This window comes from Ictalurus punctatus, chromosome 12 (genome assembly GCF_001660625.3).
Source record: "Ictalurus punctatus breed USDA103 chromosome 12, Coco_2.0, whole genome shotgun sequence".
Classification (NCBI taxonomy): Eukaryota; Metazoa; Chordata; class Actinopteri; order Siluriformes; family Ictaluridae; genus Ictalurus; species Ictalurus punctatus.
The window spans coordinates 3,958,324-3,984,950 of NC_030427.2; the positions used below are offsets into that span (position 1 = coordinate 3,958,324).

Here is a 26,627-nt window from a genome sequence, read left to right on the forward strand (position 1 = left end):
TTTTGTTGTTGTTGTTGTTGCTGTTATTGTTGCTCCAAAACTGAAAAGTGTTACAATGGAAGCAGAAGTAAGTGTAGCTTCTTAATTTGTGTAGTGTAACGCAGTGTTTTTCAATCTTTTTTGAGCCATGGCACATTTTTTACATTGGAAAAATCTTGTGGCACACCACCAACCAAAAATGTTACAGAATGACACTCTGTAGCCTAATACAGTGTATATAATTGCAATATAGTTTCTCAATTTATTTATACTCACTCAGTGTGAAACCTGGGCCTGTTTAGATGAACACAAAGCCGATATCCTGGCAGGAATTGAAGAAAGGCATACACGAAGCTCTTCTTCAACAGCTCTCAGTCTCTCTCTGTTTTTAGTTTTTATAGCAGTTAGACTTGAAAAGCTCAGCTCACACACATATGTTGTGGAAAATGGGAGCAATGTCTAAACTTTGTTGGCCAGAATGGGGAATTCCTTGGTAGCAGTCAACCAAAAACTGTCCAAAGGAAGTTCAGCAAATCTTAGCTTTAAACCACGATCTTGTTTCAGTTCAGTTAGTTCCTCCTGCTCCTGTAAAGTTATGTCCTTTCCAATAGCAGTCAAGGCATTCAGTGGAGGCTGAAGAGAAATAAAATGACAACTTCTCCTCAAGAGTTTTCAGATGTTTACCTATTACCTCGCACAGTGCAGCAGGGTGATCTTGCCGTTCCTCTGTGAGTGGGAACATCTCAAGGTTGGCACTTTGCACATGTTGTTGCCAGAGGTGCACCTTTAAATGGAATCCATTTATTTTATCCATGCTTGTAAGCAGGTTCTCATTTCGGCCTTGCAATCGTGTGTTCGGTTCATTCAGATGATGAAATATATCTGCCAGGTATGCCAGCTTTGCACACCACTCATCACTTGCAAACAGATTTGAGTAATCAGACCTCTCATTTGTCAGAAACACTTTAAGTTCCTCCCACAGCTCATACACACGGGCCAGCAACTTGTCATGCTACAACCATCGGACCGCCGTATGGAGCAATAAGGCTTTATGCTTCGCTCACATTTCCTCACACAAAGATGCAAATATACGACTTTTCAAAGGTCGTGTCTTTACAAAGTTCCCTATGTGCACAACATCATCCACCACAGGAACTAGTTCTGCTGGTAAAGTCTTTGCAACGAAGGTGTCACGGTGCAGAAAACAGTGTGTAACAATAAGATCTGGGTTTCTTTCCTTCACTCTGCTAACGAAGCCTTAGGTGTGCCCGACCATGGCTGCAGCTCCATCAGTGCAAACACTTGTGCAATTTTCCCACTTAAGTCCTCCCTGGTCAAAATATTCCGATTTGACCCAAAAAATTTCCTCTCCTGTTGTTTTTTCTGGCAGTGCCTTACAAAATAGGAAGTTTTCTCTAATGGCATCTCCATCCACAAAACGCATATTGGCCAAGAGCTGAGAATATCCGTAGACTCATCAAGTTACAACACAAATTTACTACTGATGCGTATCTTTTCCAAAACATGGCTTTCGATGTCTGTAGACATGTCATCAATACGTCTGGCGATTGTGTTATCTGAGAGCGGGAGTTTAGATATGTCTTTAACCGCGTCAGGGCCGAGCATCTTGTTGACAGTGTGTTTGCGGGCAGGTAGTATTAACGTCTCTGCCACAGTGTGGGACTTTTTTCATTTAGCTACAAGTTCAGCAACTAGCTTTGAGGGCTTTCTCATTTACCTTTGTGGTTTTTCTCATTAATGTTGCCTGTTTCGGTGTTTTCACGCAGACAAACAAGATAGTCCATCGGCTTGTTTTGAAGCGACGGGTGTTTCGCTTGGAGATAGCGTTTAAGCTTGCTTGGCACCATGGCACTATTGGACTGCTTCTCGCCACACACCAAGCATAATGGAGTCGGGGTCCTCTCATCGCTGGTGAAAGTAAATCCTAATGAAAGATAACTTTCGCTGTATTGCCTCGAGCTCACCGTCTTTGCTTTCTTTTTACCACCACTCATACTAGGCCCTTCACCTGTGTCTGTAAAATAGCCCAAACCTACCTTCTGCTTCAGGTGGCGTTGTGTGTTGTGCTGGATGGAGCTTGACTGCCCTCGTGTGTCCAACCTTGGGAACGGCAATTTCCCAGCAGCGGTATTCTGTCATAAGAGTACATTTGTAGTTAGGCCCGAGTAGGGTAAGAAATATTACATGGTTTATTTTACTGTGTCCCCTTTTTAACGCATTCATGATCATTATTGTATACATTACAAAGATAAAGGTAATGTTCTTCCCTATTTGTGGATATTCTTGAAGTGAAATAGATGAGGCCACCTAGGGAACACTAAGTTATCTAGGAGCAGTGATGAGAATGACATGTCTAATAACATTAGAAATACATTAATAATGTTATTATAATAGAAATCAAGGTGTGCACTTTAACATTATAAAATATACATACACAGCAAAATCAACAGAAACAAATCCACTCTATTGGAGTTCATTTCAACACTTTTAAAGTGTCCGGAGGGGTCCACACTACACAGTGTCATTTTAACACTTTAATAGATTTCACATCAACTCTTTGTATAGTTGAAATTGAACACTACTCAAGTGCTAGTTTCTCAACACCAGTGTGTAGTGTTAGAAATTAATTCTCATAGGAGTAATTCATTAAATCTCATAGTGTTAATTGCATACTATTAAATGAGTTGCCTCTAACACTATAAAGTGTTAATATGCTACTGCACAATTAAAATAACATTTAAATGATTACAAATCTAAAAGGCAAATAAAGAAAAAAAAACAGTTGGTTGCTTTATAATAGTTTTCTTTTTTTCAAGGGCGTTAACATTACTGACCCCTCAGGTCAAGGCTTTCTAAATATAACAATTGGGCACTATGTACTCTCTTTGATTATTCTCATTAGAGCACTGCTGATCAAATGGCCTAAAGTGTGTCAGTTCATTCACAGAGATGACAGAAAACTCATCCATTTGGTTATCTTCTATACAGTATGCATTGAAGTGGTCATCATAGTACATCGTTTTTACATTGCAGGAAATAATGAAAGCACTCTCTTCATATATTATTATATCACAGATCTTTTTGAACACAGGGAGATCATAGGTACATCCAGTGCATATGAACACACCAACCTGATACTCAGTATCATAATGTCTGACCCACTTTGTACTTGTAACACTCAAACAGGCTTCTAAATATAATGTCTGACTGAGTTCTTCCCCACCTTGCAAGTTACAGATGGTTTTTGATGTAGGACCAAATTCAAACCTTCTAAAACAATCATTTTCACAGTTAAATGCCAATTGACGTTGATGTTGCTTTACTAATGATTTAATGAGATTCTTGAAATTTTTGCCACATCTTTTGAAAATATGGTGCTTAGCTTAAAATCACATTCACCACATATGGATAAGAGGTCCAATTTTTTTATGCATCTCAGATAGTGCATCATCAAGTGGTGCTTGGGAATCGACGTCTTGTCAGGAAACAATTCTTTGAATAGAGTATGGTGATCACAGATCAGATGTTTTAAGTAACATATCATCCCATCAGTTATGGTGTAGGAGAACACTATATTGACAATCTGTATCAAAAGTAGGAGAAAGTTCCAGTGATTGTTATTCCTTTCAATGACCACCAAATATCAGTGGAGTGTTGTGCAGAAGACACCATGACTGTATGGCATTCAAACCCAGGTGTTTGCCCATATCATCAATTTTTAACCCACTTGGTTTGTTTTTACGGTCTGCGTAACCATAATTAAAGCTCTGCATCCTGTTTAACAAGGTACTCAAAAATCAGTTTAAGTTCATACTGTACCACACCCTCTAGCAGATCATGCATGATGTCAACAGCATAGTTATCAGTACAATGGAAATACTCTAATGAATTGAGCGCACATGACTTTTTGACACCATATATTGACCGCAGTTCAGGATTTTCATTTAGTGCCTTACAATGTTCAGTATGAACCTCTTTGGAACAAAAAATTAACCCAGGATGATCTTCAGTAAATATAGATTGAACTTCTTCCTTACTAATTAAACAAAGCCTACAGAAATTAGTTGCACTGTAAGATTCCCAGCAAGCCATTTAAAGCCAAATTATCTCCTGTTACTTGAATTACTGAGCCAAACAATGGTTGTTCAAAACAAGGAAGCTGTATGCCTTCGGTTTCTAAGATTTTCAGGTCATCAATAAGGGGCTTTAGTATCACATCAAAACCATATGTCTTAAGATCTTCCGTGTAGAATCAAGCTGCAAGATGTACATTAAACAGTACAGAGTTACACTTGGGTGGAAGATTTTTTAGAGTAAAATAGATTCAACCAAGTTTGTGGATCCCCCTCTTGGAAACTAGAGGGTTAGCAGTTTCAAAATCGTTGTGATAGAGTAGAATCTGAAAAGCGTGCTTTTGCTGTGAGAACAGTGCATGGTTTTGGAAACATGACCCATCATTAATGTCTTTGTAAACTCCAACTTTGTAAACTTGGGCGATCATTTGAACATTCCGCCTCATATTCTCCCTGAGTGGAAAGATCCTGATTAGTATCAATCTCCTGATCCATAGTGTGACTATGTACCTTGCTGAGGTGTTTTCGGAAGCCACTATAAGTACAAAATGATAACAGGCGACCTGGCTCTCCACATTTTAAATGTAACTTTTTGCTAGGATATAAACCATGTTGAAATTTTAAATGTTGACGAAGAACCAAACAAGTTCTGAGGTGTGCTTTACATACAAAACACGTGAACATCTTCAAGGCTGTTAATCTCGCTGCAGCAATCGTGCTCGAAGTTCTTTAACACGCGGGCTCTCCATTGCTCTTCCGACATCGATGTTATAGATGGTGGTTTGGATAAATGTGTAGAAATCACAAAGAGCTTCATCATATGAGAAACCTAAGACATAGTGAGCTTTGAACAGTTCATCAAAAGCTGCCACTGATGTGTGCACCTTACATGGGATCGCCTTTTGGTTGATAATGTAGAACTTCTGATGTCCTTCTTTTGTTCACCGATGCAGAGGAGAAATGGTTGTCTTGTGTCAGCACTCTCAATGAAGGTATTCACACTGGCTCCTTCCTGAAGGTCAGCAAAGGGACATAAAATAAATATGAAAATAAAACTCTTTGCATGTTTTTTACATTATCACTAGCACCGTCACATCTTGTTTGCAGGTGGTGTAAGCAAAATGAGATGCAGGTCTCAGAATCCCAAAATAACCTACACCTCAAGAGCTCCTAAAATTAAGATCTGATGTTTAAATATTAACTTTTGCATACCTTAAGATAGCTCACAAGATGGCTGGTTGCTTGAGCTGAACTGATCTTGGATATTTTTTTTCTGGCCTCTTGAGGTTGGAGGGAGCAGATGCAGCTGCAAAAGGATTGAGGACATGTCGCTGTCCCATCCTAAAGACATCACAAAATAATTAACTGATCTCTATTTAATTATTTTTTTAAAGACTGGAACATTTTTAAAATACAAAACAGTTTATACTGACCATTTTAGTCCTCAGGTTCAGGTTCAGTTCCTGACAGCAGCTCGCCCATATTCTTAAGAGTCTTGCAGTCTGCAATGATTTTTGGCTTGAAGAATGTTGACCACTTTGCCAGGAACTTCTTGGACACTTCGTCACTAAACATCATGGAGAAATCATGCTCGATCTATAAAGAAGGTTTATACAGGTTTAAACATAACGGACATAAATGGATAAAAGGTCAAATACTAAAAATTAAGATCTGCTGTGTTATTTATGCATACATTTGGGATATAAAAGATTAGAACGTTGAATTTCTCAGTTTGGACCAGCCTGTTGTTGTTATGGTGATCACTGAACAACTCCTTTCTCTACTGTACCAGTGAACTCCTTTAATAACTACAGAGAAGGTCATTTCCTTTTCAGAACTACTTACAAAGCTAAATATTTTCTTACCAATCCAGATACAGCAAGGAAACGAGTGAACAAATCCAGGACTGAAGATGATGCATCCTCACCCACCATCTTCTGTCAATACTGGAAAGTCGCTCATCTTCTCATCAGTGGAATATCGTATTGTAGATATCGCCTCCCTGCACTCCTCACCAAATCGCTGTTGACAAGTTAACAGAGATTCTTGTCTGTTTTTTGGACCATCCTGAAGAACAGTCTTGGAATGACACCGGGAGCCAGCACAGGTGTTATGTTGAACTGTCTTGATCCTCCATGCAATGAAGCCAGTATTACCCTAAAGGATCATAGTAGTGTTCCTGTTTAAGAAAAGACCCACACAGAGGCATCTCATTCTTGGCTTCAAGAATGAATTACTCAACACAATAAGTTCACACAATGACTATATAACATTACAAAAACAAGTGGAAAATACAAAGCTGAGCAACCTATAAACACTCATCTAAAACAAGATCATTTTAACTTTAAAACTATAAAAGGGAAGAAAATATAAACACACACACTGGTTTGGGTTTTCAGACAGAATACAAGAACTTATATATCCATGTTTGGAGAAAGGATCTTGGAGGTATGGAAAAAGTGTCACAATTCCCAGTGCATAATTGGTCCTCACACTTGACCATGGAATCCTCCTTTCAAAATAAATCAATTTACTTTGCAAGTGTGTATGTTTTGCAAGAAGTTAAAGGATAAATTCTCCTTTTATAGCAACACAGAATAGCATTCTTTAGCTGCGTCACATGAATCTGTTGTGATGACAAAGGGAGGGAAGTGACCTCCAATTCTTACCCATGTAACTCTAACATATGCCACACGTAAACAGATGGTGAACGTCCTGGTTGCAGACATGTTAGTGTTTTGGTCTTTTCATACTCCTTGAAGATTTCCTCACTCTTTAGATTGGCACTCAGAACACAATCAACTTTCTGCCAAAACATCTTACATCGTTATGACATGCTCATGGAAATTTAAGAGGATTTTTAATGCCTTTCCTTTATGTCGAGAATACATTTACAAAACACTTCTACAGATAAGTATCAATAATAAACAATTACATATTATTATAAATATTATTACTACTACTACTTAACGTTATCACATAATTATTAGCAAAGTATAACGCTTCTGTTTTCATTTCAAACGTGCTGACTTTCTAGTGCACACTTTCAGTACAAAAACGGGTGTAAAATTGCACTTTTGAAGCAGAGATGGTGGCTCTTAAAAGAGCCTTTGGGTACTGACAAAGCAGCAGTGGACGAGTTTACTTAGTCTTGACGGCCTTCTCGGTCTTTTTAGGCAGAAGCACAGCCTGAATATTGGGCAGCACACCACCTTGAGCGATGGTCACTCCGCCGAGCAGTTTGTTCAGCTCCTCGTCGTTACGCACGGCGAGCTGCAAGTGGCGGGGAATGATACGAGTCTTCTTGTTGTCACGGGCGGCGTTACCGGCCAACTCCAGGATCTCAGCGGTCAGATACTCCAACACTGCGGCTAAGTAGACCGGAGCGCCGGCACCGACGCGCTCGGCATAGTTGCCTTTACGTAGAAGCCTGTGCACACGTCCCACGGGAAACTGAAGTCCAGCCCTGGATGAACGAGTCTTGGCCTTAGCTCTAGCTTTTCCGCCGGTTTTTCCTCTGCCACTCATCTCGATGCTCAAATCTGTTCTAACAACTCCGAAATAAACGTTCCAGCCCGAGCTCTCCGTGATATAGACAAAACGGCCACTCTCTTATTCGCTAAGAACGGAATGGCAGATTAGCCAATCACAAACAGGACGTCGAATTCCAGCGTCACCCCTCCCACCCCTGTTTGTGCTTGTGTGTGTGTGTGTGTGTGAGAGAGAGAGAGCGCGAATGAAAACAGAAGGGAATATTCATACAAAAGCACGAACTAACAACTATATACTGAATTTATTTATTCTTATCATTAACATTGATTTATTATGTATCAATATGTTATCCTACATATTCTGTGATCGTTTTGGAGATCAGGAATGACGTTTAGGAATCACGATCAGGATTCTATTCTACTGTACTAAAATCAGCATCAGCTTGTGGCTATGTGTACATGATATGTAGCAGATATGCGTATCCATACTATTGTATGTTTCTAACGTGTATTGCTTTGATTACATAAAGCTTGACTGAAAATGTTGCTCTTTAAAGGAAAATATGGGTGGCTCTTAAAAGAGCCGTTTAAGGAACAAAAGCATGAAAGAAACAAACGTCTTTACTTCTTTTTGGGTGCTGCCTTCTTCGCCTTTGCCGCTTTAGGCTTTGTGGTCTTGGGCTTGACAGCTTTCGCTTTCTTGGGGCTCTTGACTGCCTTTTTAGGGGTCGCGGGCTTTTTCGCCTTCTTCGGGCTCTTGGTGGCTTTCTTTGCGGCGGCTGTGGGCTTCTTCGCCTTCTTAGGAGACTTCTTGGCCGCGGCGGCGGGTTTCTTGGCCGCTACCTTCTTGGGCTTCTTAGTAGCGGCGGGCTTTTTCGCTTTGGGCGCGGCTTTCTTCACGGGCTTCTTGGCTTCGGTCTGCTTCTTGTTCAGCTTGAAAGAGCCAGACGCGCCGGTCCCTTTGGTCTGCACCAGAGTGCCTTTAGTCACGAGACCCTTAACGGCGATCTTGACGCGGGAGTTGTTCTTCTCCACATCGTATCCGCCGGCAGCCAGCACTTTCTTGAGGGCAGCGAGAGACACGCCGCTCCTCTCCTTAGACGAGGAAACGGCTTTGACGATCAGTTCGCCGACGCTAGGGCCGGCTTTTTTTGCTCTCGAAGCTGCTTTCTTCTTGGGCGCTTTGGCCGGCGCGGCGGCGGGAGCGGGTGCGACTTCTGCCATCTCTCTTGTAACTGCGTAGAATACACGAGTCGTACGCTGTACGTTAGTGTGTAACTCAGGATGATCCTCCCTCCCCGGGGCCGGGGGGCTGGTCTTAAAAACAGATATGAGAGCGTTGTAGACTCAACTCGGGGCGCCGCTGAATGAATGCACGGACGCGGCGCGCGCTCAGATGTGTTTTCTCGTGGCATTTCTCGGTGAAAATCCCACTCACAAGACGAGATTCAAAACGTTGAAGCACACGCTGAGCGAGGACGGGCTTTCTCGTTTCTCCCGTGGCCCGGCCTGGCCGGCTAGAGAGCAACAGTCTCGCGCAGCGGACATGAAAAGGCGCGGCGCGCGTTGTGCTCAAGCCGGCGGGCTGCGCATTTGGTGCGATGTGGTGTGTAAAAACCGGCGAAAAGCAGGCACGGCCGTCGTATGCGTTCTGGGCCGAGTTAAAGAGGAGCCTTGGGAACGAGCCTGATGTCTTTGCAGCTGTCGAGTGGTGTGTGTAGTATCGGAAGCAGAGCGCGTTGGGGGCCGTGTAAAGCACAGCGCGCGTGACTATAGGCTCCGCTATAGCCGTGTGTGTGTGTGTGTGTGTGTGTGTGTGTGTGTGTGTGTGTGTGTGTGTGTGTGTGTGTGTGTGTGTGTGTGTGTGTTGTATTCCATGCTGCTAGAACATTCTTTTCAATGTCTATGTGCTGCTAGAACACTCTTTTGAATGACTTTGTGCTAATGTCACATTAGTTCAAATGACTAGGTGCTACTACAACAGTTAGAACAGAGATGCCCAAACTACGGGCTGTGGGCCAAAGTTGGCCCGTGGTGACTTGATTTGGCCCGCCATGCCATGTGTGAGAAGGGGCGGGTTAATTGATGCTGATCTTCATTTCTAATTTAACATTTTTGTATTATTATTTTTGAGCTACAAAAAATGTAAACTGAAATTAAATGTAGAGAATAAGAATTAGAATTTTATTTAATGTATATGCATACTTCAAGGCCAGCGTTCATTGCGACAGTCAACAAACAGGTAATAATGGAGAGATCCAGGCACTGGCACACAGACAAGAGGAAATTTAAAAAGATTTGGCAAGTTGACTTTTTATTTACTGAAATCAACTCAAAGGCAGTGTGTCTAGTTTGCAAGCAGTCAGTTGCTGTTTTGAAAGAGTACAAAATCCGTCATTATGAAACAAAACCTTCTTCAGCTTTCTTAAAGGACAGCGGCGAGGCATAAAACAGAAGGCTAACGAGCTGCTTGCTAAACTTCGATCTGAGCAGAGCGCACTGCTACGTCCTTCATCAGCTCAAGAAAGTGCCACACGGGCCAGCTATCAGATTTCCTGTATTTTACATCAAGAACAGCTATGTGCCCAATCCATCGGGCTTGTGGATGTGATGCGTGACGTCGTCAAAATTGTGAATGATATACGCTCCAAGGTGCTCTCTCACCTGCAGTTCAAGGTACTGTTGGATGAGATGGATGTGCAATATGGTGATGTGTTGTACCACCAGGAGGTTAGATGGCTGAGCAGAGGAAAAGTTCTCAGGAGATTTTTTGATCTGCGTGATGAGATCGGAGCTTTTCAGGAAAGCAAGATTGGTAGTATTCAAGAGCCCATGGATAAGAAATGGCTTTCTGACCTGGCTTTCCTGGTGGACGTCACAGAGCTGCTCAATGTTTTAAATGTTCAGCTCCAGGGAAAAGACCAGATTATCACCCAGCTTTTTTATCACGTCAGAGCCTACGAACAAAAAGTACTGCTGCTCAGAAGACATCTCTCAGCAGGTAACATTCACAATTATAATATGCACCATAATTTTATGTGCAGTTATTGTTATTATTAATACATATATTTAGTTAGCATTTATATCCAGTGGTGTCAGCTTTGGGTTTTTTTGTTAATCAAGCTGATAAATTTTGTGTCAAAGTTCTCTTAAATTATCATGGATTAATTTCCTCATTTTGTCAGTTATTTATTCTATTTGCCTCCCTCTCTCTTCTTTCACTCCCTGTCTCACACTGTTCCTCTCTCGCTCATCTCCACATCCAGGAAATTTAGCCAATTTTCCCTGTTTTAGAGAGGCAGGCATGATGAAAGAGAAGGTACCTGAGTATGATGCTGTTCTCAGCAACCTTATCCAGGAGTTTGACAGTCGCTTTGAGGACTTCAGACACACTGCATCTGACTTTGAGTGGTTTGTTCAACCTTTCACCATCAGTGTGGACACAGTCAGTGATGATCTACAGATGGAACCAATTGAGCTTCAGTGTGATTCAGAACTCAAACACAAGTTCAGGTCCCTTCCCTTGACACACTTCTACAAATGTGTCCCAGCAAACAGGTTCCCAAAGATGTGCAAACAGGCACAAGTGATGCTGTCTCTGTTTGGCAGTACCTACCACTGTGAACAGACTTTCAGTCTGATGAACTTAAACAAGTGTAAACTGAGATGTAAAGTAACTGACTCTCACCTCCATAATATCTTGACTTTGACAGTAAGTCCACTGCATCCCAATTTGGAAAAACTTTTGAAAAATAAGGTCCAGCTTCATGTGTCTCATTAGAGGTCACTGATATTGCAGGCATTAGGTGTTGAACATGTATTATAAATGGGATTGGTTCTATGTTTTAATTATACTATAAGTTTCATTGAACTATAGAACTCTGAAAATAAAACTGCATTAGTGAAGCAGATACAGACTAACGTTTTCTATTAATTGATTTATTTGTAAATATTATGAAATGATAAATGAGAACCATGGCAACTTTAATTTTAATATAATACAGTTTGGTATAATGCAACTACTTTTGCCCCACAGCCCTCAATCAAGTTTGATTTTTGGCCCTTCACAAGAAAAAGTTTTGGCACCCGTGATTTAGAATGATTATGTGCTATCAGAAAACCATTTTCAACTACTTCCTGTTGCTACAATCTTAATACGAATAACTTTGTGCTGCTAAAGTCCCATTTTGCATTGCTCAGATTATACAACCCCCGAAACCGTGCTATAACCGTTTAGATTCACTCATCTGCATTTAGCAGACTGCTAGAATTACCCAAAAGCCTGAACATCCGCGGGAGTGCATCGCTTCAGAACTCCCCCTCCCGCTCTCTCTCTCACACACACACACAGCGAGAGAGAAAGCGAAAGAGAGGAAATTACTCTTTGTATGAAAAGTGGGTGGCACTTAAAAGAGCCGTTGGGTTGATGAAGACGGCGTTAACGCGCTTTACTTGGAGCTGGTGTACTTGGTCACGGCCTTTGTGCCTTCGGACATGGCGTGCTTGGCCAGCTCCCCGGGAAGCAACAGGCGCACGGCAGTCTGGATCTCCCTGGAGATGATGGTGGAGCGCTTGTTGTAATGAGCCAGACGAGAAGACTCACCGGCGATGCGCTCAAAAATATCATTCACGAAGGAGTTCATGATGCCCATGGCCTTGGATGAGATGCCGGTGTCAGGATGCACCTGCTTCAGGACCTTGTACACGTAGATGGCGTAGCTCTCCTTCCTGGACTTTCTGCGCTTCTTGCCTCCTTTGCCGGCCGTCTTGGTCACGGCTTTCTTTGATCCCTTCTTGGGCGCGGTCTTGGCTGGATCGGGCATGATGCTGCTCCTCGAGTATACGAACAGTAAATGACTAGCGCCCGCCTCGCGCCCGCTCTATTTACAGACCCACATGTTAATGACAAACAGACAAGACACCTTTTTTTTGATTGGACACAATTCGATATGTCCCCCTGCATGGCGCCTCCTACTGCACTCTGCTTCCTCCCTCCCTCCATGCTTCCTCCGATACGCTTTGTTTCCCTTCCCGCCCTTGTACTTTCAGGACAACGTGCACTATGAAAAAACAATTGGCTTGAGAAAAAATCGTTTTATATTATATATGCATGTATGCGTGTGTATGAGACAGAGAGAGAAATATAGAAGTAAGTTTATACTAAAATCATTTTCTAAATCGTATTAATCAAACAGTTTATAATATTGAATACTGTGCATATATATATATATATATATATATATATATATATATATATATATATATATATATATATATATATAGTTTATTACAAAAAATACAAATAGATCTACCACTTACGCTACCTCTGTACAGCGTTTGATACCTTATGTTTCATGAAAGAAAAAGCCTTTTTTCCCCCATACGGAACAGCTTTTTCTAGACATGTGGGTGGCTCTTAAAAGAGCCGTTGTGTTCGCGTCGTTCGGTGTTAGAGCGTTTAACCGCCGAAGCCGTACAGGGTGCGTCCCTGGCGTTTCAGGGCGTACACCACATCCATGGCGGTCACGGTCTTTCTCTTGGCATGCTCGGTGTAGGTGACGGCGTCGCGGATCACGTTCTCCAGGAACACTTTCAGCACGCCGCGAGTCTCTTCATAGATCAGACCAGAAATACGCTTTACACCACCACGGCGAGCCAGACGGCGAATAGCTGGCTTGGTGATCCCCTGGATGTTATCGCGAAGCACCTTACGGTGACGCTTTGCGCCTCCTTTGCCGAGTCCTTTACCACCCTTGCTTTTTTTTTTTTAATGAGTTTTATTGAAATTATACAAAATTCACAATCTTACACAAGTCATATTCAGAAAGAAAGGGAGAGAAAAAAAAACTTACATAGTCAAAGTACAATTACACGCAAATAGAGTCCCACACTGAAGAGTCTTTAAACCAAGATGTGCTGCTTTTTAGTCTTCTTAGCTCTTTTTGAATGTCCTTGAATACAACATCACTGGATATAAACGTTTGATTTATAGTCATTTTGGCTCTTGTTTTCCAGAGTTTAGATTTAGTCAAACATATTATGAACCAAATGAAGTCATGCTGAGTCTTGCTACAATTTTCTTTAAAAATACCATAGAAAATTGAGTTCATATTTATTTCTATATTGAGACCAATGATTTTTAATTTAGCCCATGTTTCTTTAGAGCGATAACACTCTAACAGGAAATGTTCGAGTGTTTCCTCTTCATTACAATTAGGCATCAGGCATTTACTGGTTTTTACAAAACAGCTCCATTTTACAACCGCTCTTACTGGGAGCCTTCTTACAGCGACTAACCAAGTTGTATCTCTCAGGTGTTCAGATAGGATTTTATTCTGTAAGTTTTGGAGACATTCTTTGTTTTGGTCTTCCTCCAAATTTCTGAAAGCCACAGGGTTACAATAAACTCGATCAACAATTAAAAGATATATTTCTTCGCTCGAGTCTTTCACCCAATCGATGTTTAGATCTTTAAATGTGTTAGTGAAGTCGGAAAACATCAGTTTATAATACGGAATTCCTTTCCTCGATGGACCTTTTTTAGATTTCCAGTTAGAGATGTTCCCTATCCATTCGGTTTGCCTGGCAATACCACTCGCGATGATTTTGCACACTGCTATTTTAGTTTTTAGGGATATATCGACAGCCCCAAGGCCTCCCAGTTCCCTTCTCTTAAAAAGGAGCTCACGTTTTGTAACCTCACAAGTCGTATCCCATATGAAATTACAGCATATTTTATGGTCTTTTTACCCAAACTTCTGTCGGAGGTAAGATGCATGATAAAAACAGTATTTTTGATAATAGAAAAGTTTTAATAATATTTATTCTAGTTTTATAACTTAGATTACATGATTTCCATTTATCAATTTCATCTTGTATTATTTCTTCTTTTTTTGACCAGTTATGGTCGACACAGCCATTATTATCTATATATATACCTAAAACCTTTAATTGCTGAACTTCTGGGACATCTATGGGAAATTTGTTTTTTTCATTTCCAATCCAGACACATTCCGTTTTAGCTTTATTTAAGGAGGCTCCAGAGACTTGCTCATACTCGCTAAAATATTCAAAGATGATGTCTAGTTCTTGTTTAGATTTCACAAATACAGTTATGTCATCAGCATAAGCAGAGATCACGACTCTGTTCTTTCCTATTTGAAGACCTTTAAGTCTATGATCATCTTGGATTTTTTGTACAAGTGGGTTTATAGATAAAATATACAGGGCTGCACTCAGAGGGCACCCTTGCTTTACACCCCGCATAACTTCAAATGGTTCAGTCAAAGAACCGTTAACATTTACTTCAACCGTCGATTTAACATAAAGGCATTTAATCATGTTTATGAAATTTTCAGGGAATTGATACAGTTTTAAAATCTCCCACAAATAGTCTCTTGAGATATAGTCAAATGCTTTCCTTTGGTCCAAAGCCACAATGTAAAAACTGTCACCATTTTTATCAAAAACTAGTTCTCTTAATGTGTTCAAGTTGTCCCACATAAATCTTCCCTTTATTGCACATGTTTGTTGTTTAGCTATTATTACATCCAAATAGTCACTCATCCTGTTCATAATGGTCTTTGCAAAAATCTTATAATCGACATTCATTAGGGTGAGATGTCTCCAGTTGTTGATATCACACATTTCACCCTTTTTATACAACAAGGATAAAACGCCTTCATAGAACGAGTCATGCATGTAACCTCTAGCGATCCCATCATTGAAGGCTTGCGTTAATATTTTAGCCAAATCTATGGCGCATGCATGATAAAAATCAGACGGGAGACCATCTTTCCCTGGAGACTTTTTTAGATTTAATTGTTTAATGGCATTAACAACCTCAGCCTCTTTTATTTCCTCACCTAAGCTCTTGGAAGGCGGGTCAACACTATTTTTTACATTCAAAAAGGTTTTTAGGAGTTTATTATCTATTTCAATTGAGTTGTACATGTTTGAACAAAGGATCCGAACAGCATCTCTGACGTCTTTAGGATTTTTCACTATAGTTCCATTATCTGTTTTAATGGCTTCGATATATTGGGCTTCTTTCCTTTTATTAAATAGTGAAATTGCTTTTGTTTGATTTAGAAGTTCATCGGAAATTATTCCTGCTCGGACTTGAATGTTCAGTAAAAACTCACTATTTAAAGTTTCTATCTCTTTTTTCAAATCCTTTAAGTTGTTTTCCTCACTTTCATCTCTTGTATTTTTCAGTTTTAGGTTTATATATTGTGTCATAATTGTATTGTACTTCTCATTTTTTTCTTTATTAAAACATAGACATTTGTATTTAAGAAATTTTTTAATCTGAATCTTAAAAACTTCCCACAAATCACAATAATTGGTAGTGAGGATATCTAAAGTTTTAATCCTATTAATTTCTTCTTTTAATTCTACAATCAATAAAGGACTTTTCAAAATTTGTGTGTTTAATTTCCAATAGTTTCTTCTTTCTTCATTTTTAAATCTAATGCCACATATAACTGTCAAGTGGTCCGACTCAACCAAGAGTTTTGTTGTATAAAATTTTGCCTCAAAATTATTATTAATATATATCCTGTCAATTCTAGTTTTACATGTTTTATCAAACCTTGTAAAGTCCACTTTCTCTGGATATAATGTCCTAAATATGTCGGTGAAATGCTGTTCATTCATTATAGATTTAAGGACACCACCTTCTCTCCTAATTTTACATATTTTGGAAGAAATTTTATCATTATCATCTGTAATTGTATTAAAATCACCGCATACAATGGTATAGAAACCGACACACAGGAGCATTTTAAGCTTTTTAAAAAGCCGGATTTTACCAACAGTATCCTGTGCTGTGTATACATTTATTACTCTAATTTTTTTTGTGCAATAAAACACATCTATAAACATTAATCGACCAGGAATTATTTCACGGCTCTTAATTATTTTAAATTTATTGTTATAAAATAAGGTCGCAATACCATCAGCTTTACTTTCACCTATTGAAAAGATTGAAGGACCTTTGATCCATAAACTTTGAGCGTCCTGTACGTCTGCAAAACTGCTTAATCTGGTCTCTTGTATACATAAAATATCAACATGTTCACCACTCAATATATTTAACTTTTTCACTTGATTAATTTTTGCCTGAATCCCTCTAACATTACATGTGGCAACAGTTAAATTTGAAAAAACCATAGAAATTAAGATAAGAATCTTCTCCGATAGATATTATTGCATGTCCATTAGTCCACATTTTCTCAACATTATCCACATCATTTAACCTTAATTCCTGCAGACATATATCACATTTCTTTTTAAATGATATAGGAATTGAAGTTAAAATCAAAGACATTATGTCCAAAAAAAGGGAAGAAAAGTAGGCGATATACATCATTCCTTAACCTTTTTTGCATTGTCAACATTTCCAGGAGAATTCCTCTTTCGCCTTTGGCGTTTATATGGATAGTCTAAAGTGTTTTTACCTTTCGCCAGCGTGGGAGTGTCCGCAGTGTCACCTGTGTTGTCGGCGATTGTCTGAGTTGTTCCACTTTCACCAGCTGGATGCGATGACTCCTCTCGGCCCTGTAGGCTTCCTGCAGGTGTAGAAATGATCTGGGTCGCTCCGGTCTCTCCCTCTGAGCACGTAGGCTCCTCTGGGGCTTGTGGACCTCCTTCAGGGGTTGAGCCGATCCGAGTCTCGCCGACTTCTACAGCTGATAGCGCAGGAAACTCCGATGCTTGCCGTTTCTCCACAGACGAAAGACTGGGCGGAGATGCTCCGCTGCTTCCAGCAGGTACTTCCGGTGTCTTCCGTCTCCCTTCCGGGATCAGAGATTCGGCGCTGCTCTCAGAGTCCTCGCTGTCTTCGCTGTCGCTGGTATCGGTGCTGCTTGAGTCACTCCCAGATGTCGAGTCGTCCTCACTTGTGTGTAGTTTATTTTCTTCCCAGTTGTTATCCTCTTTATCGTTTGTTTTGGTTTCTGTGTTATGTGCGTTTTGTGTTGCATTCTGGTCAATGTCTTTTTGATTTTTCGGCAGTCTTAGTTTATAGCTGTAAGAATTTGGGCATTGAAAATATATATGCCCAGTTTCATTACATAAATTACATACTTGTGTATTTCTACAACTCTTTCCTTTGTGGCCAAAGCTTCCGCATTTCCAGCACTTTGTTTTCTCACAGTCCTTTGCCTGATGGTCGGAATCGTTACATATAAAACATCGCTTTGTTTGGCCGGGGTATGTAATCGTTCCATTGTATGGTCCCATGGAAATGGAATTTGGTATCTGGAATATACTTCCGTCGGGGTTTTTCTTGAGTTTTATTTTATATCTCCTGACTCCATACCATATCCCGAACTGGTCCAGTGGCTTGTCAACAGGGTTCAGTATCTCACCAAACCTTAAGAGGTATTGTTCTACATCCGAGTCAGCGATTCTCCCAGTCCAAAACTTTACTACAATGCTCTTTACGTCTTGGGGAGCTGATGATGTCATCTCCCAGTTTTTCCAGAATTCACTTCCTGTATTATTATTAAAAATTTGAGAAAATGTTTGAAGTGCCTGTTCTTTGGTAAAACATATTTCATACTCTTTTCTGTTAGGCATTGCAATAAAAGAGTATACATCTGTAGTCGATATCCATTGACTACTTAAAAGGTTTACTCCGACTTCAGCCCTGTCTGGCGCTTCTCCTTCTCCACTGTAACGTAGTCTGACCCAGTGCCTCCCCGCCGACGGCGAGGAGGCCACACGGGGTGACATACCGAACCCCGGGTGGCGATAATTATCACCTCGTTAAAGGTGTTTTTGTTGTTGATGTTGTCGTTAAAGTCTTTAGTTTCAAATTACGAACGAGGGTACCACTTGCAAAAAGAGAGTATTAATTACCACCCTTGCCTCTGCCAGACATGATGCTGCTCTCGAAGTCAAGTCACTCAATAAAAGTTCTCGCGCAGCGCCCACCTATTTATCCACACTCGACAGGACCTAGTTGAGAACAGGCGAGGAGGCGGGCCTTACACCAACAGTCACACAATGGCTCTCTTTTTCGAAAACAATCACTAGGCACTGCTTTTCACCTGCTAACGTCTTCTTCTTCCCCATTCTCTCTGTCTCTCTCTCTAAATACACACACACAGATGCAAAACATTATTAGTATTATCAGTATTAATGTTTTCATTAGTAGCAGTAGTAGTAGTAGTAGTAGTACAACACAATAGTCAGGAACTTTGGGTACAACATACATAGTAAAGCATACAGCCAAAACACTCATCAGCGTAAGGAGGTTAGAAAAAGCCGTCTGTGTTTGTACAACATTGACATTACTGTTTCAAACACAAGACGTTCCTTTTGAGCACGTCCTTGGACTCGAGGCCCGTATATACTACAGTCCTACGCCCACTGCAACTACAGGTCACACATAGCAGCACAAGCCTTTATTAGTAGGCCCAGCATTCAGCGGATCAGCACCAATGTCTATGTTCACTTTGAACCCAGTCCACATTCTACCACACAAGTACTTCACTAACTTACAAGCACCACAGAAAGGAATGCAAACACAACTCTCAGGCCTTGCTTTATCAGCTCTCGCAAATGCACGATATAATAGACTCTCGAATGTTGAAATTAGCTACATTGTCTCAAACCCTTATCTCATTCTTAAAAAGTGTCACTCACAAGGAAAGCATATGCACTTCGACAGTTGTGCAAGAGAAACTAACATAACACACATCACACACAAGTAGGAATACAAAGTCAGCCTTCACACTGTCTAATCACTGGCCTTCTCTTTTCCCATACGCACTGTGTTTGAACCTAAATGTGATGCATCAACCAAAACTGCACCTCCAGAATAACAGCTGAATTTAAGATTGGCAAAATATGTCACAGCAGTTGCATTCGTCAAATAAACTATGAGCAATTAAGTAGTGCCAATGAGATAGTTACAGCAATGTGATATGTCCAATAAGCTCAAAAAGAAACGGACACTTTATTCTACTTGGCCAATCAAACACAATTATGAACTGGGATTCTGATGGTTGTGCGCCTTTTAACTCACTGTGTAGGAAAATGAGGTCAGCTATATAGACAACACCTTTCATTACGTATTTAATTACTTCGATTGAGGTCATTACTAGAATCAGTAGTAGTAGTACAATATCTACAACCTACCTTCTGTTTTAGGCGGCGTCGTGTGTTGTGCCGGATGGGACATGACTGCCCTCGTGTGGCCAAACTCGGGAACGGCAATTTCCCAAAAATTGCTGTATTCTGTTATTAAGCTTTTATTGGCGGTGTTCAGAAGTCTATATTTGTAGTAGTTAGAAAACAGTGGGGTAAGAAGTAGTAGATGCTATGAAAACTCACTCACACACACACACACACACACACACACACACACACACACACACACACACACACACACACACACACACACACACACACACACTCTCTCTCTCTCTCGCTTGCGCTCTCTCTCTCATCTCTCACACTATACCCCCTCTCACTCCCACACACTGGGGCAGTGGTGGCTTAGCGGTTAATGTTCTTGCTTACTGATCAGTAGGTTGGGGGTTCAATCCCGTCAAGCTGCCCACTGAGCAAGGTCCTTAACCCTCTCTGCTCCTGGGGTGCCATATCATGACCCTGCACTCTGACCCCAGCCTCCTGACATGTTAGAGTATGTGAAGAAAACAATTTCACTGTATATGTGACCAGTAAAGACTCATTATATAGACTTATACATGACTTTTTTTATTCTAAAAAAGCTGCTAAACTAATAATTATGTGCAGATGTAAAAAAAAAAAAAAAAAAAAATGCTAAACACATTCTCTATTTGTGTGTGTGTGTTTTTGTACTGTATGTGTATTTCATCAGTGTTGCTATGAGCTTATTTCTCGTAGTAGCAATCTTCTTATAGCCTAGGCCATCTTTATGTAGAGCAACAATTCTTTTTTTCAGATCCTCAGAGAGTTCTTTGCCATGAGGTGCCATGTTGAACTTCCAGTGACCAGTATGAGGGAGTGTGAGAGCGATGACACCAAATTTAACACACCTGCTCCCCATTCACACCTGAGACCTTGTAACACTAACAAGTCACATGATACCAGGGAGGGAAAATGGCTAATTGGGCCCAATTTGGACATTTTCACTTAGGGGTGTACTCACTTTTGTTGCCAGCGGTTTAGACATTAATGGCTGTGTGTCGAGTTATTTTGAGGGGACAGCAAATTTACACTGTTACACAAGCTGTACACTCACTACTTTACATTGTAGCACAGTGTCATTTCTTTAGTGCTGTCACATGAAAAGATATAATCAAATATTTTCAAAAATGTGAGGGGTGTACTCACTTTTGTGAGATACTGTAGAAGGGGAAAATAAGAGAAAGAAAGTGACAAAAACCTCAGTCTTCCACGCACGCTCTCACCAACACGCTTCACTTACTCCACTGTACTCACGCATGCGCGCACACACACACACACACACACACACAGAGAGAGAGAGAGAGAGAGAGAGAGAGAGAAATGAGGGGAACTCTATTTAGTTTTACATATTAAGTTAAACCCAAAGTTAATAATGTTTAATAAATCTGTCACCACCCTGAAGTTGATTATTTTCATACCAGAGTGTGCAGAAGAATTTCTTATTTTATTAAAGAATGACACATCATAATTTTTCTCAGTTTATAGTCATGTCTAATGTTACAGAACACCTGTGAGACAAGTTAGTTCCTGTTATCCCTTACATTATAGCAGCTATAGACAGTCATTCATGCACCACCCTCTATTTTTTTTCTCCCCCAAAGTTAATAAGAAAAATGCAGCCCTCCATTCTAAAGAATTTCCCATGAAAGGAAAATAAAATGAAATAAAAACCTTCCTAATTAAACCCTTCTGTGCTCCATACTGTGTCACTATTCATCCATCCATCCATCTTCAACCGCTTACTCCTTTTCAGGGTCACGGGGAACCTGGAGCCTATCCCAGGGAGCATCGGGCACAAGGCGGGGTACACCCTGGACAGGGTGCCAGTCCATCGCAGGGCACTGTGTCACTATTCCTTCTAAGAAATAGATGGATTCCCCATTGACTGGAGGGAAGATGAGAAAATTTATTATGTAGTTAAGTTACTATGTAGTTACTGTATAGCACACACACACACACACACACACACACACACACACACACACACACACACACACACACACACACACACACACACACACAGAGAGAGAGAGAAAGAGAGAGAGAGAGAGAGACATACTGCAGTATTCTAATATCCATCCATGTCCTTGTATAAGTTTTAATTATAGGACTAACATGTTACAGTGAGAGCAATCATTTAAACCTGCAATTTGGCATGCAGCCAGAACTACTTTCAGTAAGTAGTAATTCATTCCTTGTAAATTTACATGTCAGAATTACACAATTTATACAATTAAAAATGTCCTTGCCAATCAGATAAAGATCTGCAGTAATATATTTTACCTACATTTTCTGTAATAAGTTTGTTTAAATGTTGCTGAGTCATACTTCAGTAAAATAAAGTGTACAGTACTAAATGAGCAATACTACAGTAAACATATGAGTGACTATTTAAGCATTAATTAATTATCATTTATAATAATAATCATTGAAAATATTTCACAATATATTTATTAAGTCTTAAAGTGCTTTATAATTATGTATATTACATAAAGAACAATTTTACTGGAATGTTGTAATGCCTCATTAGAGTTGTAAATATATACAAATCTTTGTTACCAAATTGCAAAGCCTTATATTCAGCAAGCTTTTTAAAATGTTAATAAAATTCTATAAATAAACTCTTACTCATTTAGGCCGATATTTTTATATAAATAATTTTTTTTAATATTTCACCTGGGGTTGTTGTTGACCAAGGAGTTGCTAATGTGAATCTCAGCACCATTTATCCGTTCTGAACAGCAGTCGCCTCTGTTAGTGACGATTACACTGCTAATATCATACACCGCCAACAATCCACCCTCCACCATGGGTTATACTGAAGATTTGTAGCAGTACATGAGTCGAAATTCATGTCAGATGCTTTGTTGTCATCGATAGCAAAGTAAGCAGGATAATTGTTAGTGTAAAGAAGATTGTATTGCTATTCCTCCTAAGGCCACATAGACTGGATGGGAGAAGAGAACATATTTATTCATTCATTTATCTTACACAAAATCTTATTTTCATTAATAGTTTGTTTACATACACACAGACACACACACACACATGCACACGCACACACACACACACACACACACACACACACACACACACACACACACACACACACACACACACACACACAGTCGGGGCCAAAAGTCTGAGAGCACTAGTGGAAAATGTTTCTATTTTACATTTTTTTTCTTATTTAATTTTATAATTTTCAATCGAAATTGTATTATTGACTACAACTTCAGTAAAAAAAAAAAAAAGTAGAACCTTTAAAATATTTACAAGATATTCAGAGTTTCTTAATGTTTACAGTTGCAGAATTTAAAAAATTAAATATCCAAAATATTAAACATTTACTTTCTTTCTTTTAAATATTAAAAAATTCTAAAACCTATTTATTTCAAAATGTAAAAGAGAAAAAAAATCCAGATTTTCATTGTGGTCTCAGACATTTGTGTTTGTGTGAGTGTGTGTGTGTGAGTGTGTGTGTGTGTGTGTGTGTGTGTGTGTGTGTGTGTGTGTGTGTGTGTGTGTGTGTGTATTTCTGTATTCTACTATACTGTATTCTTACCTTGCTGATGGGTCAGAATCGACTGCAATGAGAAAATGCATATCACTGCGTAAAAAAAATATATACATTATAGGAACATTTGATAGGTTGTGTTTTTAATCTATAAAAGGTATTGTCTTTTTAAATTATGACAATTTACAAGTGATATTAAATCAATCATAGTGTACTGTAAAACGAGATTTTTTAAAATACTTGAAATCAGTTTGATACTTGAAATCAGAGTTTCAAGTAAAAGAAAAGGCATGGGCCTCTGTGAATTCTCCATTTTCTGCTTAACTAGAAAGATACCAACTTTAGACAATTTACATGAGCACTCAAGGATTAAAAAGAAAATAGCCAATTGAGGAAGCAATGTACCATTCACCACTTAATAATCAGACTTTAACTGTGCACATCAAATTATATGAAGTGCATCATATAACAAATATATCATTCATTGTGCCAAAATAAAGGCACAGTTTAGAGAGATTTCTTACCTTCTTCGACATAGATCAGAAAGTCCTCTCTTTGACCCTTTAAACTCTGAGCTGTCCACTTGGTGTATCACTAAATGGTTATTTAGTTTATTTAAAAGGCAAATGCACTTTGTGTTCTTCAAATGCAAATAAGTTTGACTCAAATGACGGTCTACAGCAAAGTTTAAAAAAACATGAAGCAAAAACCTTCCATTTACATTTTATACATACTTAAATATATACATATATAATATAGGTATAGGTTTTATCCAGCAAGATAATTGATTTATGAATCAATCAATGTCTGATTCATCAAAACTGTTGTACAAATGTGTGAAACAAAAGCAAAAATGTCAGGCTAAAACTGATGTGACGGATCATCCAGCAATTCCCTTTAGTCATCTGATGATGCATTTATTATAGATTCTCCTTCAAACATTGTTTAATTGACTTTCAGAGTTAAGAGCTTTTCATTTTTGGCAATGAGACACAGAATCATTACTGTGACAAAACATTAATAACTTCTCCATTTGAACTGTTAAAATGTGCAGATTCATTGTATTTTAATATGAAACTGTTCTCAAAAAATTAGACACCAGGATAATATTCATTAATAATAGCACATAATATTCAATAGCATTGAATTTATTAAAACACTGTGCTATTCTATCACACACCTTTGAATCATGTTAATTTAAATACTATAGTTATAGTACCTGTCAGTGCCAACATCCCCCAAGATTTCATAATGTAATGGGTTTACATTAATACTACATGAATTGATCGCACACACTTTATATAATTCAATCTTGTAATTAGAAACTTGTGTAAATTAAGCTTAGCATAAGCAGTGTAATCATGTTTTGATGAGAAATTTAATATTTCTTTGTAAACTATAAATCATATTTTTTCTCAAATCTAGTCTACCGCATGTTCCATGTTTTGTTGAAATATTGTAATTGTAAAGCGACACTGGTTATGAGTAAGGAGCTATATAAATTACACATATTATTATTATTATTATTATTATTATTATTATTATTAATAATAATAATAATAATAATGTATTTATTTATTTATGATATATTTTAACTGTTGAAGCATATGTAATTAAATGGTGATTTCAATGGTGGTAACACTGTATACTGTGCCTTGAATCCAGTTTCAGGTGTTTTGGAGTTCTTAAAAATAGTATTTTGAATACATTTTGCATTAGGCTACTCAAAGCAGATGGAGTGCCGATCTTATTTGCTTTTGCAGGATGTGTTTGAAAAAGAACTTAACTAATTCATGTGGCAGCTGCGCAATGCATAAAATCATGCAGATACAGGTAAGTATTTCAGTAAGCTTCAGTTAATATTCACACCAAACATCAGAATCTCAGTGATCTCAGTGATGATGGTATGAATGTTGGTGCCAGACGAGCTGGTTTGAGAATTTTAGAGGCTGATCTGGGATTTTCACAGACAGCAATCTCTTGAGTTTACACAGAATGATGGAGAAAAACAAACACCTTGTTGATGAGAGAGGACAGAGGAGAATGGACAGACTGGTTCGAGCTGACAGGAAGGCTATGGTAATGATAATTCTTTACATGTGTGGGGAGCAGAAAACCCTCTTGCAACATACAATACGTCTAACCAAATGAGGTGGATAAGCTACAACCATATTAGGTTCCACTCCTGTCTGTGAGCCAAGAACAGGAACCTGAGGCTAGAGTGGGCGTGGACTCACTGGAACTGGACAGTTGAAGCATGGAAAAACATTGCCTGATTTGATGAGTCTTGATTTCTGTTGTGACATGTAGATGATAGGGTCAGACATTGGCATCAGCAGCATGAAAATGCCTTGTGTCAACAGTCCAGACTGCTGCTGGTGGTATAACGGTGTGTAGAATGTTTTCTTTCTATTATGTGATCCTATGTGAACCTTTGCTTTCAGCATATGGTGTGAACCCCTTGGTCAGAAATAACCGAAACTAAACATTTTCCCTGTTTTTACTGTTGATCAGTCCTGCACATCGGCTTGTAAGAATTTTAGCTCGTTTCTCAGTACAGAACAGCTTCAACTCTGGAATGCTGGTGATTTTCCTGACATGACCTGCTTGTTTGCGGTCCTTCCACAACATTTCTATTGGATTAAGGTCAGGACATTGACTTGGCAAATTCTGAAACATGAATTTTATTCTCTTTTAACCATACTTTGGTGGACCCATATGTGCTTTTTGTGCTTAGGGTTGTTGGCCTGCTGCATGACCCCTGTCCAAGGACATGCATGGTAGGCTGATTGGCATGTCCAAAGTGTCTGTTGTGTATGAATGGGTGTGTGAATGTGTATGTGAGTGTGCCTTGCGATGGACTGGTACTCTGTCCAGGGTGTACCCTGTCCAGTGCCCTATGATCTCTGGGATAGGCTCAAGGTTCCTGTATGATAGGAGATGCAGAAAATGGAAGGGGGGGTGGATGGAAAACAGAGTGAAATTTTATTATCCTGAGTATCCAGTTACACAAATGGAGAGGTGAGTTTAGATTTGGCTAAATAAATCATACAATCTAGAAACAAACATGTGGGATATAATCAGTGGTTGATTTTAGACACAATCATTCCTGATATTATTAATAATACTGTTGTTGGTTTGAGTTGAGCACTGACAATCAAATTAAAAGAAGATGAAGCCAGCATTTAATGGTTTGGGGTTGTTGTTTTTTTTGTTTTTGTTTTTTTTTATTTTGTTTGTTTTTACAGTGAAGTGATAAGAAGAAATCCTCAGAGACTGCTACAGTGTCCTCCCAGGAACCCATGGCTAATCATAGGCTGAAGTGTTTCAGAGACATTCTGGACACTGTGTAATGAGAAT

The 26,627-nt window shown here is 39.3% G+C and overlaps 6 protein-coding genes across 6 annotated transcripts in view; 3 read left to right on the forward strand and 3 right to left on the reverse strand.

The window, feature by feature from the left end:
- LOC108272388 (piwi-like protein 1) overlaps positions 1-26,627 on the forward strand; it is a 496,438-nt gene that overhangs the window by 272,055 nt on the left and 197,756 nt on the right. The gene's annotated exons all lie outside the window — the stretch shown is intronic.
- Positions 1-26,627, forward strand: part of atg3 (autophagy related 3) — a gene marked incomplete in the record, with an annotated part of 729,311 nt that overhangs the window by 92,251 nt on the left and 610,433 nt on the right.
- LOC128634221 (zinc finger BED domain-containing protein 5) lies at positions 1,688-5,661 on the reverse strand. Its single transcript, XM_053684517.1, has 4 exons — positions 5,507-5,661; positions 5,286-5,414; positions 4,963-5,085; positions 1,688-2,132 (listed from the first exon to the last, which is right to left on the reverse strand). Exons 1-4 carry the CDS (start codon positions 5,507-5,509, stop codon positions 1,710-1,712), a joined length of 678 nt encoding a protein of 225 aa, XP_053540492.1. The 5' UTR covers positions 5,510-5,661; the 3' UTR covers positions 1,688-1,709.
- On the reverse strand, positions 7,039-7,601 carry LOC108262241 (histone H2A). The gene has a single exon (XM_017462816.3). The coding sequence runs from the start codon at positions 7,599-7,601 to the stop codon at positions 7,215-7,217; it is 387 nt and encodes a 128-aa protein (XP_017318305.1). The 3' UTR covers positions 7,039-7,214.
- Positions 7,824-8,837, reverse strand: LOC128634222 (histone H1-like). Its single transcript, XM_053684519.1, has one exon. It carries the CDS (start codon positions 8,786-8,788, stop codon positions 8,186-8,188), a length of 603 nt encoding a protein of 200 aa, XP_053540494.1. The 5' UTR covers positions 8,789-8,837; the 3' UTR covers positions 7,824-8,185.
- On the forward strand, positions 10,298-11,354 carry LOC128634218 (general transcription factor II-I repeat domain-containing protein 2A). Its single transcript, XM_053684512.1, has 2 exons — positions 10,298-10,565; positions 10,831-11,354. Exons 1-2 carry the CDS (start codon positions 10,397-10,399, stop codon positions 11,343-11,345), a joined length of 684 nt encoding a protein of 227 aa, XP_053540487.1. The 5' UTR covers positions 10,298-10,396; the 3' UTR covers positions 11,346-11,354.

Coding starts and splice junctions, on each gene's coding strand:
- LOC128634221 (XM_053684517.1), bottom strand. Junction 5,086..5,285: donor ATCTTGTGAGCTATCTTAAG/GTATGCAAAAGT, acceptor GCTGACCTTCAG/GAAGGAGCCAGTGTGAATAC. Junction 2,133..4,962: donor CAACCAAAAGGCGATCCCAT/GTAAGGTGCACA, acceptor CTCTTATGACAG/AATACCGCTGCTGGGAAATT.
- LOC108262241 (XM_017462816.3), bottom strand. CDS start 7,601: ATGAGTGGCAGAGGAAAAACCGGCGGAAAAGCTAGAGCTAAGGCCAAG.
- LOC128634222 (XM_053684519.1), bottom strand. CDS start 8,788: ATGGCAGAAGTCGCACCCGCTCCCGCCGCCGCGCCGGCCAAAGCGCCC.
- LOC128634218 (XM_053684512.1), top strand. CDS start 10,397: ATGGATAAGAAATGGCTTTCTGACCTGGCTTTCCTGGTGGACGTCACA. Junction 10,566..10,830: donor CAGAAGACATCTCTCAGCAG/GTAACATTCACA, acceptor CTCCACATCCAG/GAAATTTAGCCAATTTTCCC.